The sequence below is a fragment of the Netta rufina genome, assembly GCF_964035555.1.
Source record: "Netta rufina genome assembly, chromosome: 4".
NCBI classification, from domain to species: domain Eukaryota; kingdom Metazoa; phylum Chordata; class Aves; order Anseriformes; family Anatidae; genus Netta; species Netta rufina.
In genome coordinates this window covers 52,187,152-52,206,617 of record NC_140127.1, presented here as the reverse complement: position 1 = coordinate 52,206,617, position 19,466 = coordinate 52,187,152, and the positions used below count along the sequence as shown (strand labels likewise).

Below are 19,466 nucleotides of genomic sequence, written 5' to 3'. Positions count from 1 at the left end.
AATTTTAAAAGGTGCATTCCAGAAAGATGTACTGAAAGCCACCATGACAAATATTAGGATACTGAATCTTTACTATACACAAATGCAGTGAAAGGTAGTGTTTTACCTCCATACTATTAAAATATACTACTTTTTCTTTGTAAGTGAACACTTACGAAGCAAATTTTGCTGCAGAGAATCAGAGCGATACAAGTTCACATGGTTCTTCTTAAAAACATTCTTCAGTAGTTGGGCTCTTTCAGTTAAGCTAGAAAGAAAGCAGATATATGTGAAAAAATTACTCACTAATTACAGTATCCCTTTACCTTTGAGTCCGTTAAACAAGAATTAGTTATTACAAGAGAAATGATCTTTTAAAAATTATTTTTACCTGTGCCTGAATTAATTACTAAATGGATGATTAAAAGCTTGTGCAAGGGGCAGAATAGGATGTCCAGATCCCTTGTATTGTTTTTATTTGTTAAAGTAAATGCAAAACATCTGTCAGAAGTACTGTCGTGCACTGACAAAACAAATAAGTGAATAATATTGTAAATATTTGAGCATGACTCCTTTGGAAACATGTGGTGTAAAGGGAAGGCATTGGGCTCTTAGCTTCTACTGAAGCAGTACCCCAGAGTCGAATAGGAAAGGAAGATGGAGGGAAAGTCACACCTGTTGCTATCAGCTCTGTGTATAGTATTTCACGTATTTCATATCAAAATGTTTCATATTTTCCATGAAAAGTGATTTAACAAGGTATATTTTCCATTAAACTCTGGAGTTTGTTTTTCTGGAGGTCATACCCTAATAATGGGCTACTATTACTACTGGAAGTGGGTCACTTCAGCCCATCTCCTTTCTAGAGCCGACTTTACCGACTCTGCTATTTTATGTGTTTATTATGCTCTGATATGACCCAAGAGGATTTCCATTTCAGCCTACATAGAAAACACAAGAAGTATTACACTGGTTTTAGACCAACTGAGGCTCAAGGGACAGCTGAATCCTGTGAACTGTAGTGAATGTGTCAGGTTTCATTGCAGTTCATCTCTCTTACATTTAAAGTTCTTTCAAATAGGATTCTACATTACTAAATAAGTAACAGATGGAGTAGCCATAGCAAAGAAAGTTCACAATTTTGGTAATGTATGGAAGATGCATAGGGACTATATTAAAAGAAAAATGACAACACAAAAAAAAAAAAAAAACACAACAAAAACACTTTAATCTCTTGCTCTAAATTTGATATTCAATGTGAATTAAAGCTTGTGTTTCAGAAAAACACAAACCTGTCATTTAACCATTTCCAATGCTGGAAAATCCAGTCACTCCCTATGTAAACTGGTCTAAAACTGATTTAATTTACTTATTCATTCTGAGTGTATAGTGATTTGATTTTGTTAGTTCTGCTAGATTATCTAAGTTGTCTCTGTGTAAGGATGTGGCATGTATAATGGATTTCACATGCCTAACTTCAGTGAGTTATGATCAGTCAAATTACTCCTTAATATTACCGCCAATTAGCTAAATAGACTACCTTTCCTAACTACCTGCCAGACTAAATGGTAGGAATGGAACTTGATTCCTTCCCTTCCTAGAGTAGCATTCAAACCATTATATTAGAAATGCTTGTTTTTCGTTCATTGAGCACTTAATTTTTCTAGACAAAATTGAACCATTGGCTTAAACTGGAGAGACTGGTGGTCTGTTTCCCCTTTCTGTTTCCGTCCAATCTCATGTTTAAAGAATATGCCAGAAGGTCAGAGCCTGGCTCTTCTATGTTGGAAGAGGGAAATAAACTTATATCCCCACATGCATAGAGGAAGGCTAACTGTAAAATCTACAGGGTAAGAGGATGGGTGTGGTAAACTGTTTCTTTGGCCATGTTTTGAATAGAATGGGACTTGTAAAAAGGAATTAGGTACCAATTGCAGGAAAGCAGTCAGCATCTGCTGAGCCAAAGTCCCAAGAATGGAGAGGTCAGAGTACTGAGATACATCTTACTCTCCATGTTTTCATAAGCTTTTTTTTTTTTAAAGTAATATTTTCCTCTTCACTGCTCCACTAAGTAGTGTAGGTTTTTAGTTCACTGCTACAACTACTAAAGTGACTAGATTACTAAAAAACAAATTAAGGACTGAAGTTTAAACCATAAGGACTCACAAGGTAAATAAATAAATAAATAAATAAATAAATAAATACCTTTACGTAAATGGGAGGGCAAAGAGGTGAAAGACCATATGAAAACATTTTTAAGGTGTCAACTGTATCTCCTTTGCAACACATCTGAGAAACCTTTCTTAAAATTAACTGAAAACAGATTTTTTTTTTTGTTTGACAAATTCTGTTTTCTAATACAAAGCTATTTTTGTAGGCACAAAAGCACAGCAGACCTACTGCAGCATTTTGGTATCATCACCACATACCCTTATTTCAGACTGAAATATTCAGATTGCCTAAATGCTAACCACTGAAAATACTGCCTTAAGTTTTACATGAATATAAAGTATGCACATTTGTTAGTTTATGTATAATGAAGTTTCCATTGCATAGATCCAATTGCTGGTACAGAAAATACAAATAAAGTAGGAAATATATTTTGGAAAACAAAAGTGCTTCCAGCTATTCAGGCGTCAAATTCTGATCTGTTTTTATACTTGAGGAAATAGTGAAAGCCCTTTATTATGAATCGCCTTGTTGCTATCCTAAACTTTTAAAAATCTTCATGTGAAGTCAAGAAAACATGTTTTCATAATTAACCAATGATAAATCAGCAACTATATGACTATGTTCATTATGCGTACCTATAAGGAAAATCTGAATATTAATTATATTTGAACATATCATATACACTTACAGGAAAAAAAATTACTACTTCATATATTCCTGATCAACCATTTGGCTGGTTTAAAAAAAAAAATTCAAAGTGGCTTGAATGAAAAACAATTACTGTATGAAGCAGCATTTATGGTATCTCCAAAGACACAAGTTAGGGCCGTTACTTGTGTTATTTTTAGTCTATTATGTTACTTTTAGTCTATAAAATATAAAAAATATTTCTATAAGTATTAGTATTGTTGTTTCTACTTGAACATTATATACTAGGTATCAGAAAAGCTTTTTTTTTGAACCATGGTTTGTACACAAAAAATATGCTCTTATTTTAGTCATTTCAATTTTAAGTGTAAACAGCTTTGTCACATCTGTTACTATGTCTTTAATTATAAAAATCATACTTTTGGTAACATAAATTTGCTACTTCACTGAAGCTGGTCTGTTCTTTAAGCTCAAGTAAATGTTATTCCTACATAAAGTTTACTTTCTATTAGAAAAGCTAGTGTCCTGGCTTTGGCTGTGATAGTGTTAATTTTCTTCCTACTAGCTGTTACGTTGCCATGTTTTCGATTTAGGATGAGAATAATGTTGATAACACACTGATGCTTAGTTGTTGCAGAACGGTGTTTACACAGAGCCAAGGGCTTTTCAGCTTCTCATGCTGCCCTGCCACCCAGGTGTCTGGGGATGCACAAGGAGCTGGGAGGGGACGGAAGCAGAAGAGCTGACTCAGACCAGCCAAAGGGATGTTCCATGCCACATGGAGTGATGCTGGACAATAAAGCTGGTGGGGGCTGGCCAGGGGTGGGGTGCTGCTGCTCAGGGACTGGCTTGTCATCAGTCATCAGGTGGTAAGAAATTGCATTATGCATCACTTGTTTTGTATATTTTTTTATCAGCATTTTATTATTATTAGTTTCCCTTCCTTTTCTGTCCTATTAAAATGTTTTTATCCTAACCCATGGGTTTTACCTTTTTCTAATTCTTTCCCCCATCCTTCAGGCAGGGGAGTGAGCAAATGTGCGGTACTTTAGTCTGCCAGGCTAAACTACAACATCATGTAAAACCTACACCTTCTTACTCAAGATATGTTCTTACATAATGGCTAAATATATGTGACAAAAAACATTTCAATGTATTACCTACATAAGGATAGAATAAATTATTTGTGGCTATTTATTGGGAAAAAATCTGATCACGTTCTTTACCAAACAGGAAACAACAGGGATGCTCTTACTGAGTCTTCAGTGGTAATGGCTAAAATATCTTTTCAAATCAGCACTGGTAATATATGAAGGATGACAGATCTTAAGATTGCATCAGCCTGTCCTACTTAAAAAACATATGCTAAAATACAATCAGGATCCTTAAAGAACAATACTTCAAATTATTTCAATCTAAATGACATTTTTATTCTAGTTTTAAGAAAACAGATGAAGGTGCAAATTTGGAAGTTAAATAGAAAATTCCCATCCCAAGACTGGCAGGAAAACATCAAAAGGTTAAAGCTTTACCATCTTAGTTATAGAATCACACAATCATAGAATATCCTGAGTTGGAAGGGACGTACAAGAATCAATGAGTGCAATCAATGACTGGCTCCACGTATTTAAATGTGTGCCATATCAGGTCAGCACAGTTCTAAAAATTTTGAAACAAAAATATTCTAGCTGAAAAAAAAGCAATTAAAATTAACACTAATATATTTCACTAATAACATGAAAATTAACACTAATATTCAAATGCCATCTAATTGTAGCATCTAGCCAATGAAAGAATCCTGGCCAGTTCTTTGTGGAAGCTGACCCTCTAATTTTGTGTTGTAGTATTTTTAAGATGAGAATGGACAGGGTGAAACATTTCCTGAATTATCTTTCTTACTATTTCAGTTTTGTCTTAATCAAAGTGTTTTGTATCTTATGAGAGCCTGCATTTTAGGCTACTTGGCATTTAATGAGAACAAATCTTTTTCTATTACAATATAGAATGGTATTTCTAGAATTATGCACACTAGAAAAATATTAGTTGGTGTTGAAGAATATACAATAAGATTGTCAAAGATGATTAACTGGACTCACACGACAAGTGCTACCACTCAAGAATATAAAAGTCCCATGTGCATATTTAGAACTGAAGCTGAGGACATTCCTTGCCAATTTAGTTAATTACTCTGCATTGTTAACTAATTAACCCAGGTTTCCGCAACGTAGATGCTAAAACAAAAAAGTTAGAATAGTTCAATCGACTTTCTGAAGGTATAAGTAATTCAGTCCATGAGGCCATCTCCTTAACAAAGGAAACATTCTCCTTAAAGAAGGAAATTTTGGCTCTATTACCTGAATTTATAACAATAATAGAAAACATTGATGAAATAAATCCCTAGAAGATACTAAGATGTTTAACATCCATTGATTTTGCACGAGAGGCAGATGCTTATACACTTCAAAGAATACAGGTTCAGCAAATGACTTAGTGGAGAATGAATGGATCTAAGGAAGATATTCGGGCAGGTAGCTAAAGCAATCTTCATGAAGCCCTTCTAGCTATTTAATTGTCAGATTAAGAAATAATTACAAAACCATTGGTGAAAACACCAAGCTCCTACTGCCTAAATAACAAAGATGTGGAAGGAATTCTGTGGGACGAAGGAATAGCATACTGCCTACACAATGGAAATAGCTGAGTTTGAGAACATGGGAGAAGTCTTGGGAATGCAAGTTCAGAACATTGAAAAGGTACAATACCCTAGTTTCTTTTACATCTATAAGATGGTCCCCTTTTAGTACTTTCTAGCACTAATATCTGCTTTCTTTTTTTGTTATTCTTTTACAACTTTTCTCTTTGCAAAAGAGAACAAAGCATATATTGCTTTCTGGCTCGGAGCTCAATAACAGAATTCTTGTGGGGTGTCAAGTTGAAGTTATTTCTTACCTCGTATAAATTAGTCAAACTAGTTTGCTCTTGACTGGCATTAGATACAATGCCAGCTTGTTCTATTTAATTTCAGCAGATTCTGGACAGATTTTGCTGGTTTTCAATATGCTACCAAGAAGGCAGTTTTTATTTATTTATTTATTTATTTATTTATTTATTTATTTATTTATTTATATTTTTTATATGCTTAGGCCCAATTTATAACCATATTAGTAAATGATGCAGGTTTAAACTCCCTTTGCCTTGGCTGTTAATACAAAGTGACAGAATTAAAATTTTATCATCTAAGCATATGAAAAATCACGTAGGCTGAGTAGACCTGAAACCTTTTTACAGATACCTACACTGAATTTGTTTATCTCTATTTACTTGAAAATTCTACTTGATTTTGGAAAATAACCTTTTGCCTTTGATACATGTATGAGCCTGATGATATTTAGCATTATTATTATTATTTTTAAATGAAAGACAATGACCTACAGATTTTTACAGTACCTCTTGCCATGCACAACTGCCCCAGGGTCCTCAGACTTCGCTTCCAACTCCTGAACTTCATCTACCAGTGTCTTAAAAGTAGCTCTTTTTACCCTGTAATACAAAATACTGCCAGATTTACTTTTTGAAAGTAAAAGATCACATTGTTTTAGCACTTATCTAAGCATTCAGTATAAAAATCCTTTTTTCCAGGTAGCTGAATTACACTTTAAAAGAAGAAATGTAATAAAGCAAGTCTAAATAATATATTTTATCAGCTGCTCTTGCAAAGCAGACACAAATATTTTATTTTTAAAACACATTACAATTACTGAAGGATTTAAAATTAATAGCATTTGTAACCAGGTTTGTCTAAAACAAGGTGAAAAACAGTTTTATATAATTACCAGAGCTGATCTTTATTTGCTTTTGTTATAGTAGTAATTAGAACACATGCTTAAAGTCAGTAATTTTTCCCATAAACATCAGCATTTCTGTACTCACACTTTGTATACTACATCAAAAAGTAAAGCTGTCATAGGAATACATAAAAGTCCCATCCAAAATACTCCAGAGCTGAACATCATAGCTGCCTGGAAAGAAAAAGCACAAAATGTGTTGAGGTGATGATGAGAACTAGAAAAAAATAACAACATACAAATAACCATAGAAATATTAATGATTTGATTGAGGGCATCAAAATCAAGTTTAAATGAACCTCTGATGTAAAATACAGCTTTAACACCTTTCTAAAATCCCTTGACATGATATAGAAATCCAGCAGACTGTAAGAACTAATTCATGTTAAGAAGCTGGTGGAAAGATCACGCTGCTTAGCAATTTGAGAGGAGAACCTACCCCTCCACAACACTGCTCTATACCACTATGCTGATTGTAGACATTTCAGATTTATTGAACTCCTTGCTCCCGTTCCCCAATCTTTTTCAATACATCATGAGCACCATCTCTCATTTGCAATCAACCCTAGCAGGTATAATGAATACTGAACCTTGCTATGGATACTGGACACTGTTACAATCATTTCACATTATAATTCAGATTGAAGTTGAGCTATCTCCATTGTTCCCACACTGCTACAGGTTCCTGTGCAACAAAATACTTAATAATGAAATGTAACAACTAATTATAAACTAAGGAAGTATGCAACTTCTTAACTTAGTCTTAAATGAAGATCTAACATGCTAATGCATGGTGAAATACTTGCAAAACATGTTACTGTTCTATGTAGTTGTATGCTTCCACTTTTATACCCTGTCCTACATGTATATTACTACATAAATATTTCTTTTTATAACTTGTCTGTTAACATACTAAAAACTAAAACCAAAACAAATATCATAACACATGGACATTAAAAGAAAAAAACGTTAATTGACCCTTGTAATACAAGTATGGCTGCAAGGAATTAACAAAGCATATTACTGACAGATTGTTCTGCAGACAATATTCAAAATAATTTTGTAATGGAATTAATGCACAGAGATTGGAAATAACATTGCTACAACAGTGATACCCTTTCTAATCTGTGTTTCATTACTGTGCGACTAACTCCTTTTAAGGAAATTTAAACCTTAGTACCTGAGTAAACAATCTGAAATTTTATTAATATCAATGAGCAGAAAAATGAAGGTAGCTTGTGGCAGCTGAAGTCTGCCTTCTGAATGCACACCCCTGAATATTTTAGAATTACACTTGGTACGTTATGTGTGTAAAAACAAAAACGAATTATTTTCAGAATAAAAATCTCTTTCGCATACAGGCAAAAACTCTTATTCAATTTGTTTTTGTATTCAAACTCCTAGTGATTCTTTGTATTGTATCTGTAAAGTATTAGTATGTATTTGAACTTAAAGTCTGGTAAACTTCCGACAGCTATAGGACATAGATACTGCCCTGAGATTTTAGCAATTATTTTTGCCAACAGCTGTCAGCAAAGGTATAAATAGTGAGCAGTGACAGGTTCAAAAAAACCCAATTCACAGCTTCAAGGCGAAGGGGGGGAGAGAGAAGGAAAATTTTCTATCAGGATGTGGAGAAAATGTATTTACACAGTCCTTTTATAAGCAAAACAAGACTTATGACATACATGATTAAATACTAATTTCCTAAAACAACAGCTAATCAGCTTATAGGAAATGTCTATCACAACTACGTTTTGCAATATCTTTTCTAATTAAGTAATAATTCAGAGAGACTAACAGTTTCCTAAACAAAACCAAAATGCAAAAAAAATGCAACTTGAAGGAATTAGAACTGTTACTTCCTATTATTAATAACATTTTGGTAATTTATAGGAACACAGCTAAGAGCTGTTCTAGCATTAGTCTCCCTGTATTAAATGTTTGCTGGTGAAACAGCAAAAGTGATAATGTAGGTCTTAGGATGTTAATTCTGACCATTGTAATGCTAACTATGAATGAAGGAACAACTGGCGCCTACTATTCAGTCCATCCAGCCTTTGGCTTTACAAATGAACAACATGAATTGAGGAAAAAAAAAGTTTTTCTGTGTCATATTTGAAAGCCTGTCAGATTTTTTTTCTTTTACAGAGTTAATCCAAACCTAAAAGATTTAAAGCCGACATTCGCATTAAAGACAGAGGGCCTCTTTGTATTTTTTGGACGAAGAGGGGAAAAATAAAATCCCACAGAGGTATTTCCTTCCTTTCTGTACAAGAAAGCTCCCCCCTCACTCTGTAGAAAACATTTTTGTCTCTAACTTTTCACATCTCTCTACACATAGGCAGGTCATCTGGGAAATGGCAAACCAATCCTTTTCAGACAATGGCACTAACAGGAGCAGCCTGTTCTGGGGCCGGACTCTGGCTGCCTCTGTTCGTGGTTTACAAATTGTTCCTAATGTGAGAGATTTGTGGTCTATGCCAAGTTTTAGGCCTTGTGAAACCAAATGGAATCTGCCACAAAAGTGGCTCCCAGGGGAATTCAGAAGTAATCCAAAATGAGAGCTGGAAAGCCTAGGTTATTGTAGAACTAACAAATCCTGCAGGGAGGATAAATAATTTGTTGTCTGCATAGCTCATGCTCAATATTAGGACTTTCTAAAAATGAAATAAATTTGCCTGTTCAGATTTTTATACTGGTTCTCTCTCTCTCTCTCTTTTTTTTTTTTTTTTTTTTTTTTTTAAGTACTGAAAATTATCCGCTTTCGTGATTTAGTGGCGTTTTAGAAATCCTGGATGTAAAATATTTTTATTCACACATGTATATGTACTATTAGGAAATTACATGCCAAAACTAACAGAAAATATTTCCTTTCTCTTCACTATGAAATGTTCTGCTGAAACAGCTATCTCAGATTTTAGAAACGATAGTCTTCTAAAAGCAAAGAGAGAGATGAAAAGAACAGTTGCAGTTTATTTCAGGTACCATCTATGTACATACCCTCTTCCTATAAACCAGAGAACTATTAAAATAATACCTCCTCAACACCATCAGACCGACCGTTTCTGTCCTCAACAACCTACAGAGACTTCTTCACTAGTTTTAGTTATCTGCACGTGTTTGTCTTCATACATGTCAAAGTTCTTACTGTTGTAATACTAAAACAGATTTGCATTTAACTCCCAGGGCTGTGAACTCCCTACAAGGACTTATAGTCATGCCTGTAGTGTTTCTTTGCTCTTTAGAGTTTAAAAAACATCTCACAGGTCCCATTCAGTAGAAACTTTGCTCATTAGGTATATTAAAAAGGCAGTCATCCCATATTCTGAAAATGCATTCAAAGGCAAAACACAGTTAAGAAGCGGGTAACTGGATATTTGCAGGCAGAATCTCTAAGTTTTTACTTGAACAAATCCCCTGTGAAACAACAACAACAACAAAAGTACAGTACATGCCTTCATTTTTTCCCTAGCTCCTCGTATTTTCTTCAGCTACGGATACTACTAGCCCATTAGCGAGACCACTGATTTTTCTCACTGCAGATGGGTAATAAAGGGTGAAATGTATCCCTCAGAGGGATGAATTATGGTCCCAATCACATAAACACAAATAACATTATGAATAATAAGTACATATATAATAAAGCTCAAGGACACATGCTATAACTCCTGAAGCTTAAAGAAGCATCATTGTGGTGACACCGAGTATATAAACATAAATGAAACCAGACAGAGCAATACAGAGACTAAACTGAGACTTAGGTCTGTCATCTACAGAAGTGTCCTTAGTTCAGCCACTTTCAATTAATATTTTAATATTCTAAGTATCTGTTGGAACACATCCTGCCTTTTCCTAGAGAGTACCTTCGTCACTCAGAGCAAAAGCCAGCATCGTTTCTTCTAGTCCAAAAAATATTGGATTACTCCACAGAAAGTGGAACAGCAGAAGACATCTATTTCAATTTTCTATTCTATCATCCTTTCAGCAAAAATAAGCATTACCCTGAAAGCACAGAGAAACTTAAACCTGGCTCTTGGGTAACGTTCATTTTGAGTGAGTGTTCTTGTCATTTAACTGTTATATAAATGGACGCTTAAAAAAAAAAAAAAAGAAAAAGTGATATACGGGTCTAACTGTATGAGGTAGTTGAGGTTTGTGGATCATCAGATTTGCATTCATCTCTAACCCCAGTAAAGCACTTGAGTCCAGAAAGAGATTAAATAAAAGACTGAACCATTTTAGATGTTCTTGTGACTAGCTTCGGAGTGTTTGTTTTTTTTTTTTTTTCCTTTGTGAACTAAATTCATTGATACTTAATTCTGTCCTTGCATTTTATGAAAGCCTAGGTTATATGAAAAAGTATTTAGCGTTTGAGAAAGGATCTCAAACCCATAATGGTAAATTTTGGTGCCAGGAATAACTGTTATGAAGAGACGTTATCAGTTATTATTTCTGTTGACTTCAGACAGAAATAGGGATGAAAGTGCTTTCAAACGCAGAAAGCAAGAAAAGAATAAAGAAAAAAAAAAGCCTTATAAGAAATATTAATACTTGGAAATTTTCCCCAAAAATCTGAGAGAAAAAAGAAGTTTCCCAGAATTTAGGAAGAGAAGCAAGTTTTTTTTAGCAAAAGTTTGACAAAGAAGGTTGTGCTGCAGTGTGAACTAAAAGCTCTGAAAAAAATAATCAGAAAATTAAAGAAAATTAGCCACCTGGTTTTGATACTAAACATGGTAGAAAATTTTTGCAAGGTGAGATTTGTTACATTACTTTTAATGGTGCTTGTATGCAGAGAATGTAAATTATTTGCAAAGAAAAGGCTAGATTTTCCTTTCGCCTCAGTTGAAAAGATTCTATAGGGGACCCATCTGAGTTGCTTGAAAGACAACATATAAGATCTAGCAAGGGGGATGTAGAGCCACAATGAACAGATGAATTCTCGTGGTTCTACAGCTTTGTTACCAGGATGTGGGCTATCCAAATTGTAACAGGAATAAGGAGTAGGCAAAAAAGTGACAAAAATAACTGGCTAACTTAACATAACTACACAAAGTATTAGACATTTTTCATAAATCTGGAAATAAATTTTCCAGAGATCTGAGAATGAAGTGACTTCAGTATTTGTTTACCTTATGGGGTTCAAGACAACTTTTAGAAATACAGATTGTCAACTGAATTATCTCCAAAGACACCTTAAAAGCAAGGCAGAGTGCCTTTCATTAAATAATTTCAAGGGAATCATTACTTTCTGAATGCTGGGGGCATTATTTATAGTTCCCCCTGTTAACACTGAGGAAAAGCACCATCAAAATTTCCTTAAAAAAGTCATTCCAGCTTATTTACTATGCTGAATTCCACAAAAGTTATTAAACTAATACTCATCTGTTTTTAAAGATGCAAGTGACAAGAAATATCCATTAATAGCATCTCTGACTGCTGAAGCAAGAACACAGCAAAGCACAATCATTAGGTTCCTGGAGCTCATCAGCGACAATGTCCTGACCCAAGAGAAACAGAAGCCAATGAACAGAGGTGGACTGTCCAGCCTAGAGAACGCAAGACTCAGGAGGTATTTACTAACGTAGACAAATGTCCAAAAGGAGGGTGTAAAGAGGACTGCACCAGGCTATTTCCAGTGCTGCCCAGTGACAGGACAAGAGATAAAGGGCACAAACTGGAATACAAGAGGATCCACCCAAACATCATGAAGCACTTCTTTACTGAGCACATGATGGAGCACTGGCACAGATTGCCCAGAGAGGCTGTGCAATCTCCGTCCTTTGAGATCTCCAGAAGCCACCTGGACGTGGCGCTGGGCACCCTGCTGTGGGTGTCCCTGCTGGAGCAGGTGCCTCCAGAGAGCCCTGCCAGCCTCTGATTCTAAGATACTAGAATACTAGCTTGAATACTGACTTTGATTTCCATTAGATTAAAATAAATTCCTCTGTCAAATCAGATTTTAGACAAACTTCTCCTTTGAATACCTGAATGAAGAGCTGTTCATGAGAATTTAAAATATTTAGAGTTACATTCATTTTTTTTTTTAACATACAAACACACACACACAAACCAACAAAACTTCTGTAAGGGATCAAAAGCTGAATATTTAATATTTTAACAAGTACAATTCCATGTAAGTTTGCAATGTTCAATAATAAAGACGGAAGCAAAATTTAAAGAACTAATACTGTTAAAGTAGTATATTCTAATATATCTTTTCTACAGCTAAATCACCCAACAAAGAGTTTTATTGTTTTTCACAAAGATTCTGCAAGCCTCAATCAAATAAGCTGAAATTCTGTACAATACATGTTTTGTTCCTTAACTTCAATTTCTTTTAATTTTATATAATCCCCTGGGTCAGACAGAGCAGAAAAAGATGGGGCTCTGGAGAATTTTAAAGTGCTCTTCTACAGTATCACAATAAAATTAAGAAGTTCTGCAGATACTGAACTTTTGATTTTAATCTCAGTGTCATACTTCTTCTTTCAATATATAATTTTACGCTACTGTATTAATCAGACAGGTGTATAAAAAAAGCCCTAATAACTCAGGCACATGTTATCAAACCCAAAAGAGTCAGGAGTTACTAGTGTGAATCTCACAAGTTGTTTTTTTTCCCCTCCACATTTGTTTAAGCAAGATAACTTCACCACTTTATAAACTTATCATTTTTAATGCAATTAGTTATTGCAAGAGGACGACACAGACAAAAATATAAATCCACTGGATCATAGATTTGAAATGCATGTTGTTCAGCATCACAGATCAGTTTTCTGTGTATTGGAGAGTCTCAAAGGAAAATACCTCATAAAATATGAAGAGATTTCCATTTACTTTTACATATTTATGCAAACTATGTGTGGTTTCAAAGTGAGAAAATACTGCAAATGTGTTTAAAATACTGAACATACAATCCACTTCTTCTCCTTGCTAATATTCTATGTGAAAGAAAATTATATCATCATAGAAGAGATTAATATAGTTGATTTATTCGGGTCTACAATGAAAACGTTCTTTTTGTAGTCTGTAGAGGCACCTTTTTCCAACTTAAATGGCATTCCAATTTCAGACCAGGTAAATCACAGTACTGTAAAATTAAAGAATGAATTTGGACCCATGTCATTGTTAACAGTTTGCACCACTAAGTTAATATTACATGAAATAAGCAGTTTCTATGTATAAAGCTACAATTTGTAGAAAACAAACAAACAACACAGAAATTCCCTTCAGCATGTTTTACCTGATCAGGCCAAAGCAAAATAGACAAAAAGCTACAGAAATACAAGTGAGCTTGTTATCTTAAGTTCTACCAGATGTACTTGGATAGTTCACTTCAAGTATGAGTCATAACTTGAAGAAATTTGACAAACAGCATTTTAGTTTGAATACTTATGAGAGGCATGGATTTGCTTCAGTGAAACCCAGTGAATTCTGCCCTGCCTGTGAGGAAGCTTCCAGGATAGCACAAAAAAATCAAAAAAAATGGGTTCCTTCCTGAGCCACAGTATTTGTCAACAGGACTGTCTTTGGCCACACAGAACACAGTTCAAAAAGACAGATAAGATTTTAAAATGAGTGCTTAAGGTCTGTGTGTTAGGAGACATCATTCTGATGTTAAAGACTTCTTTCTTAGAAAGAAAAAACACAACCAGAAAGCAACACCTCAAACAACTGTGTGAATGTACACACATCTAAAGCTACTATATATGCATATATGAATAACCAAGCACACAAACTCTTACTAACTAAATAATTAGATCCGTTTCAAGTATGGATACAGTTTTATCACAGCAAATAAAGGAATTTGGATAGATCAGATTACTTTGGTGTTACATTGAATCCAAAATGTAAGAGTATTTATTTTTTGTTGGTAGAAAACTCACTTTAAGAGCAACAATTTTTCAAAGTTTGTAGGAAAGGCATTCCTTTCAACACCATCTTTTATTCACAATTCCAGAGATGGCATACATGTTAAGTAAAATATTCACCTATTTGAACAATGAAGTATCCACATTTATGTCATACCAAGCATAACACATTCTGTTGCTCCCACTGTGCTACAAAGGTTATTCTGTCTTAAAGAACAATCAGACAACACACAAACAGTTTTGACAAATATCTCTTAAAAACAACAACAAAAAAACCCCACAAACTCCAGAAACATTCTAAGATACTTCTAAAAAACACAGTTTATAAATATGAAGAAAAATGCTTAAGTATGATAACTTTAATTACTTTAATTTAGAATAATGGACATGATTTTTTTTTGGAGTGATGGAGGCAACAAGATAACATAAAATTCACCTTTACATAGAGGGGTAGAAGTTATAATAGACAGGAAAACCAGCATGAAATTATATGATTTCAAATTCATTTTTTCCATAGGTGTCCTAGTACTTGAGTTAATTCCTTGTGTTTTCCATTATAATGTAGCAGTCACGTAAATGCCTATATGTTATTTTTCCCATAGCTACTTATGTGGGAGGTGAGAATAGTGGCTCTGATTTACATCCAAGCAAGGAAAGGATATTCATTTAAGTTTCCCACATCCTGCACGTTATTTTAAATTGCTGAGTTAAAGGCATCCACTCTTCTACTTGGTGTATGGCTTAATTTACTTGATAAGCTTTGAGAAGAGAAGCCCTGAGAAGACTATCTTTCTGAAACAAGCAGGTATTCTCAATTTCTGATTCCCAATAAGACTGCACACCTAACTTTTCAGCTCAGGAGATACTGGCCATTCCCAGAAGCAGACATGAGTGTCTGGGAAATTTATACTAAGCGTCAGATGTTTCTGGAACTGAATGGATTTGAGAATTTTAAAGTTCCATTGGATCCTGACAGGAAATTGTGCATCTTTTGTGGATTCAGTCCTATTTGCAATAGTCAGAGTATTTTACTCTGTATTTTACAGAGTATTTTACAGACTATTGCAAATAGTCAGAGTCAGTATTTTACATAAATAGGATAATAAATGAAAGAGAAACCAGTAATTACTGTCAAAAGATTAAAGATACATTACAATAATAATGCACTCGAAGAAGCACATTAATTGAAAAGTAAACATATGCACGATGATCAGCTGCTCATGCAACGTTGTGGCAACTCAAATTTCTGAGATATACTAGTTTCAAACAGTTAACAAATTTGTAAAATTGAAGATGTAAGGACAGCCTTAACTGATGTACTACCAATGTACTAACCAATTAACTACATGTACTACCTCATAAAAAATCTCCCACCGACTACGTGCTGTAATTCTGAATTCGGATTCTCTGTAGAAAATTAAAACTTACTAAAAATATGTAAAGCAGCTTACTTGTCTAGTCTTCCTTCCTAGACCACATAAACCCAACCTGTTACAGAAGAGTAAAAACTCACTGTATTTTAAATAAACATGACAACCACACTGAAGGTATATAAAAAGCAAACATCTTATATAGCTCTTAGCTAGGAGAAGGATCCAATAAAGATGAGGCCTGTACTAAAAACTGAGACAATATTCTTTGCACACATTCAGAGATTAGTTAAAATATACTTTACCTCTCCTGACATATCAGGTGCCATAGGAATGACTGGCCACAAAGAAGAGTAGATTCCAAAAAACACTATCCAAAGTGCTATGCTGCCCCAGATAGCTATATGGCTAAACTGTTAAAAGAAACAAGGAAAGAAAGAAAACAACAAAATCATCATAGATATATTATGATGCAAAAATCTTTGCTACTTGGTACTTACAATGCGTTTCTGATATACTAGGTGAAATTTCCATGCCTAGTATTTTAATTCTGTTACTTCAGTTCAGTACTTCAGCTGTTACATAAAGCAAGATGATACTTTCAGCAGTAACGTCACTGAATTTTAAACCAATTTAAACTCAATTACAACCAGTTTATAGTCACTTAATTTTTCTAGTTTAAGGATTATTTTAAGCCTTATCCCAAAGTCCTCATTTTCAGTAGTCAGCATTATTATTTGTATATGTATATTCTGTCTTTCCATGCAGTCACCACAATTTAATTTGATACTGTGGGGAAGACCAGCAAATTATAAGGACATAATATAATAAGTTAGAAGAAAACACCATTATTTATCCATCATGTTTTATTGCACATTTGAGAATATGATAAAGACATTTGCTTACCAAAGTCCAATACGAGGTCTCTAATCCCGCCTTCAAACACACAGTTAGAACCACAAACTTTTAAAAAAAAAAGGAAAGAGAAAGAGAAGAGGGATTCTTACTTAATGGCAATCTTACATAACACATACAAAATTGATTTGTTTGGTTATCTTTCAGGAGAACACTGAATAAAAGGTTTCATTATTTTCGTACTTTATGCGCATTTACTTGCATAAATGAAATAAGAGAAAGAATGATCAATATCTTCAATTTAAATGGGATTTCCTTAATAATATTCAACAAAGTACTGTGTGTGTCAATGCACCGATGCAATAGGTTTGAATGCACCAATGCATTAGGATCCAAACCCAGGTTAGTAAAGCCAAGTGAAATCATTTCTATGGACCTGCAGAAATTATGGAATGGCCCCTCTGATTTAATAGAACCTGCTCCAAAAATGTAGAACTCTCAGCAGGCTGAATACAAAATTCTTTTAGACCACAGGTAACTGTTTTTTTGCTCTTTTTGGTACATGTGTAAGTTTAGATCTGAGGTTTAAAAACCCATTTGAAATTACCACAGTAAAATGCCAGTATAAGATTTAAAAGTACATCCAAGTAATGAGCTAGTAATACAGTACTGACAATTAGCTTCCACTAATAAACTTCATTCATTTTATTTGGAAAACTCTTCATTTATATTAAGAATTTTAAATGTTTCCCTTGCCTCCTAGAACTCTGGAAGTCTGCCTTTAACTGAGTTGATAGTTGCTGATTCTATGTTATTTTGGTTACACAGAAAGGTTTGTGAAAGCTGTAGTCCACTTAATCAGAGATGACAGCTACACTGTAGCTATTGAGGAGATGACTACGACTGTCTACACAAAGACAGGTTTGGAAGATCTAGATGCAGATTCCCTTGAATCTTGCAGAATCACTCTATATAGTTAATTCCTTATGGTTTTGTTGCTCCCTACTCCCCTTGATCCAAACTAACAATAGCTCACTGAATCCTACCAGGAAACAATATATTAAATTGGTATTTTGTACAAAACATTGAGTTACAAAGACCTCTCAAGCATATTTGTACATGTATTTTCATCTTATGCTACTCTTATTTGAAATTTTAAGAAGTAGTTCCAAGACAAGATATGAATCTGTGCATGTTCTGGACTTTGTGGATCAAAAGAACCTGTATTAATTGCTGAATCCCTTTCCTACTGATTTTTGCACACGTGATGAATGTAGACTTCTTAAAAATCTATTAAAAGCTGTAAGAAGAATGAAGGGTAACTTAGCCTTATTATTTTGATTTTCCAAAACAATGAGTGACAACTATCAGTGTACATACAACTTCACATTGCAAATTTTTTTCCCCCCTCAAAATTTGAAAGTCTCTCAAATCTTCATGTGTGCTCCAGACTTGCTTGAATTCCTTCCTGTGCAAGGACAGGAATACATCAATTGCAGTGATCATCCCTCCCAGAACTTTCAATGTGAAGGGAAGGGAAGTGCAGAACCTAGAAAGCAATTGAAAAAGAAGGTTGTTCTGGACTTATAACGGTGAAATAATGGTTTCTTGGGAATTCTTGGCCATTCTGTAGGTTAATAACAAGCCATTAGATTCTTAAGATGGTGAAATTTCAGCTTAAGATGGTGAAATTTCAGGTGGCTGTGAGGGAAAGATCACTTCGTTTAGGCCACGATAGTCCACTGTTAGTCTCCACTCGCCACTAGACTTTCGCACTGGCCATATGGGACTATTGAAAGGTGAATGAGTCTTGCTGATCACTCCTTGGCTCTCCAATTGACGAATTAGCTTATGGATGGGAATCAGGGAGTCTCGGTTAGTGCGATATTGCCGCCGGTGCACAGTTGTGGTAGCGATTGGCACTTGCTGTTCTTCGACCCTCAGCAACCCCACAACAGAGGGGTCCTCTGAGAGACCAGGCAAGGTAGATAATTGTTTAATGCCTTCTGTCTCTAAGGCAGCTATACCAAAAGCCCACCGGAACCCTTTTGGGTCCTTGCAATATCCTCTTCTAAGATAGTCTATGCCAAGGATACATGGAGCATCCGGGCCAGTCACAATGCGGTGCTTTTCCCACTCATTCCCAGTCAGACTCACTTCAGCCTCCAATACAGTCAACTGCTGAGATCCCCCTGTCACTCCACAAATATAGATGGGCTCTGGTCCTTTATATCTCGATGGCATTATAGTACATTGTGCACCGGTGTCTACTAAAGCCTTATACTTCTGTGCGTCTGACGTGCCAGGCCATCGAATCCACACAGTCCAATAAACTCGATTGTCCCTTTCCTCTCCCTGGCTGGAGGCAGGGCTCCTCTAATCCTGGTCAGAATCTTCTTCATTTCTGTGTTTGAAGGACTGTCTGCTGGACGTTGGAGCAGCAAACTTTTCAGAGAATCCCTTTTTCTTGATCGTTTTCTTTTGCAACTCACGTACCCGTGCCTCTAGGGTCGCAGTAGATTTTCCATCCCATTTTCTCATGTCCTCTCCATGGTCTCGTAAGTAAAACCACAGGGTGGCACGGGGTGAGTACCCACCATATTGTCTTCCTTGTGTGGGTGAACGCCTACCACTGATAGCTGAGACACTGCTTTGTACAGGTGCGGAGGAGAATAATCTCTCTTCAAGTTGGTGAACCTTTTCAGAAAGTTTCTCCACAGTGT

At 35.0% G+C, this 19,466-nt stretch overlaps 1 protein-coding gene across 3 annotated transcripts in view; it reads right to left on the bottom strand.

Annotated features, from left to right (window-relative positions):
- Positions 1–19,466, bottom strand: part of ATP8A1 (ATPase phospholipid transporting 8A1) — a 110,816-nt gene that overhangs the window by 5,097 nt on the left and 86,253 nt on the right. For all 3 annotated transcript variants that reach the window (XM_084286413.1, XM_084286414.1, XM_084286415.1), the window contains 5 exons: positions 16,795–16,851; positions 16,194–16,301; positions 6,730–6,818; positions 6,247–6,339; positions 156–247 (listed from right to left, as the gene is read on the bottom strand). In XM_084286413.1, the coding sequence (XP_084142539.1) occupies positions 156–247; positions 6,247–6,339; positions 6,730–6,818; positions 16,194–16,301; positions 16,795–16,851 (439 nt within the window). The remainder of the gene's footprint in view (positions 1–155; positions 248–6,246; positions 6,340–6,729; positions 6,819–16,193; positions 16,302–16,794; positions 16,852–19,466) is intronic.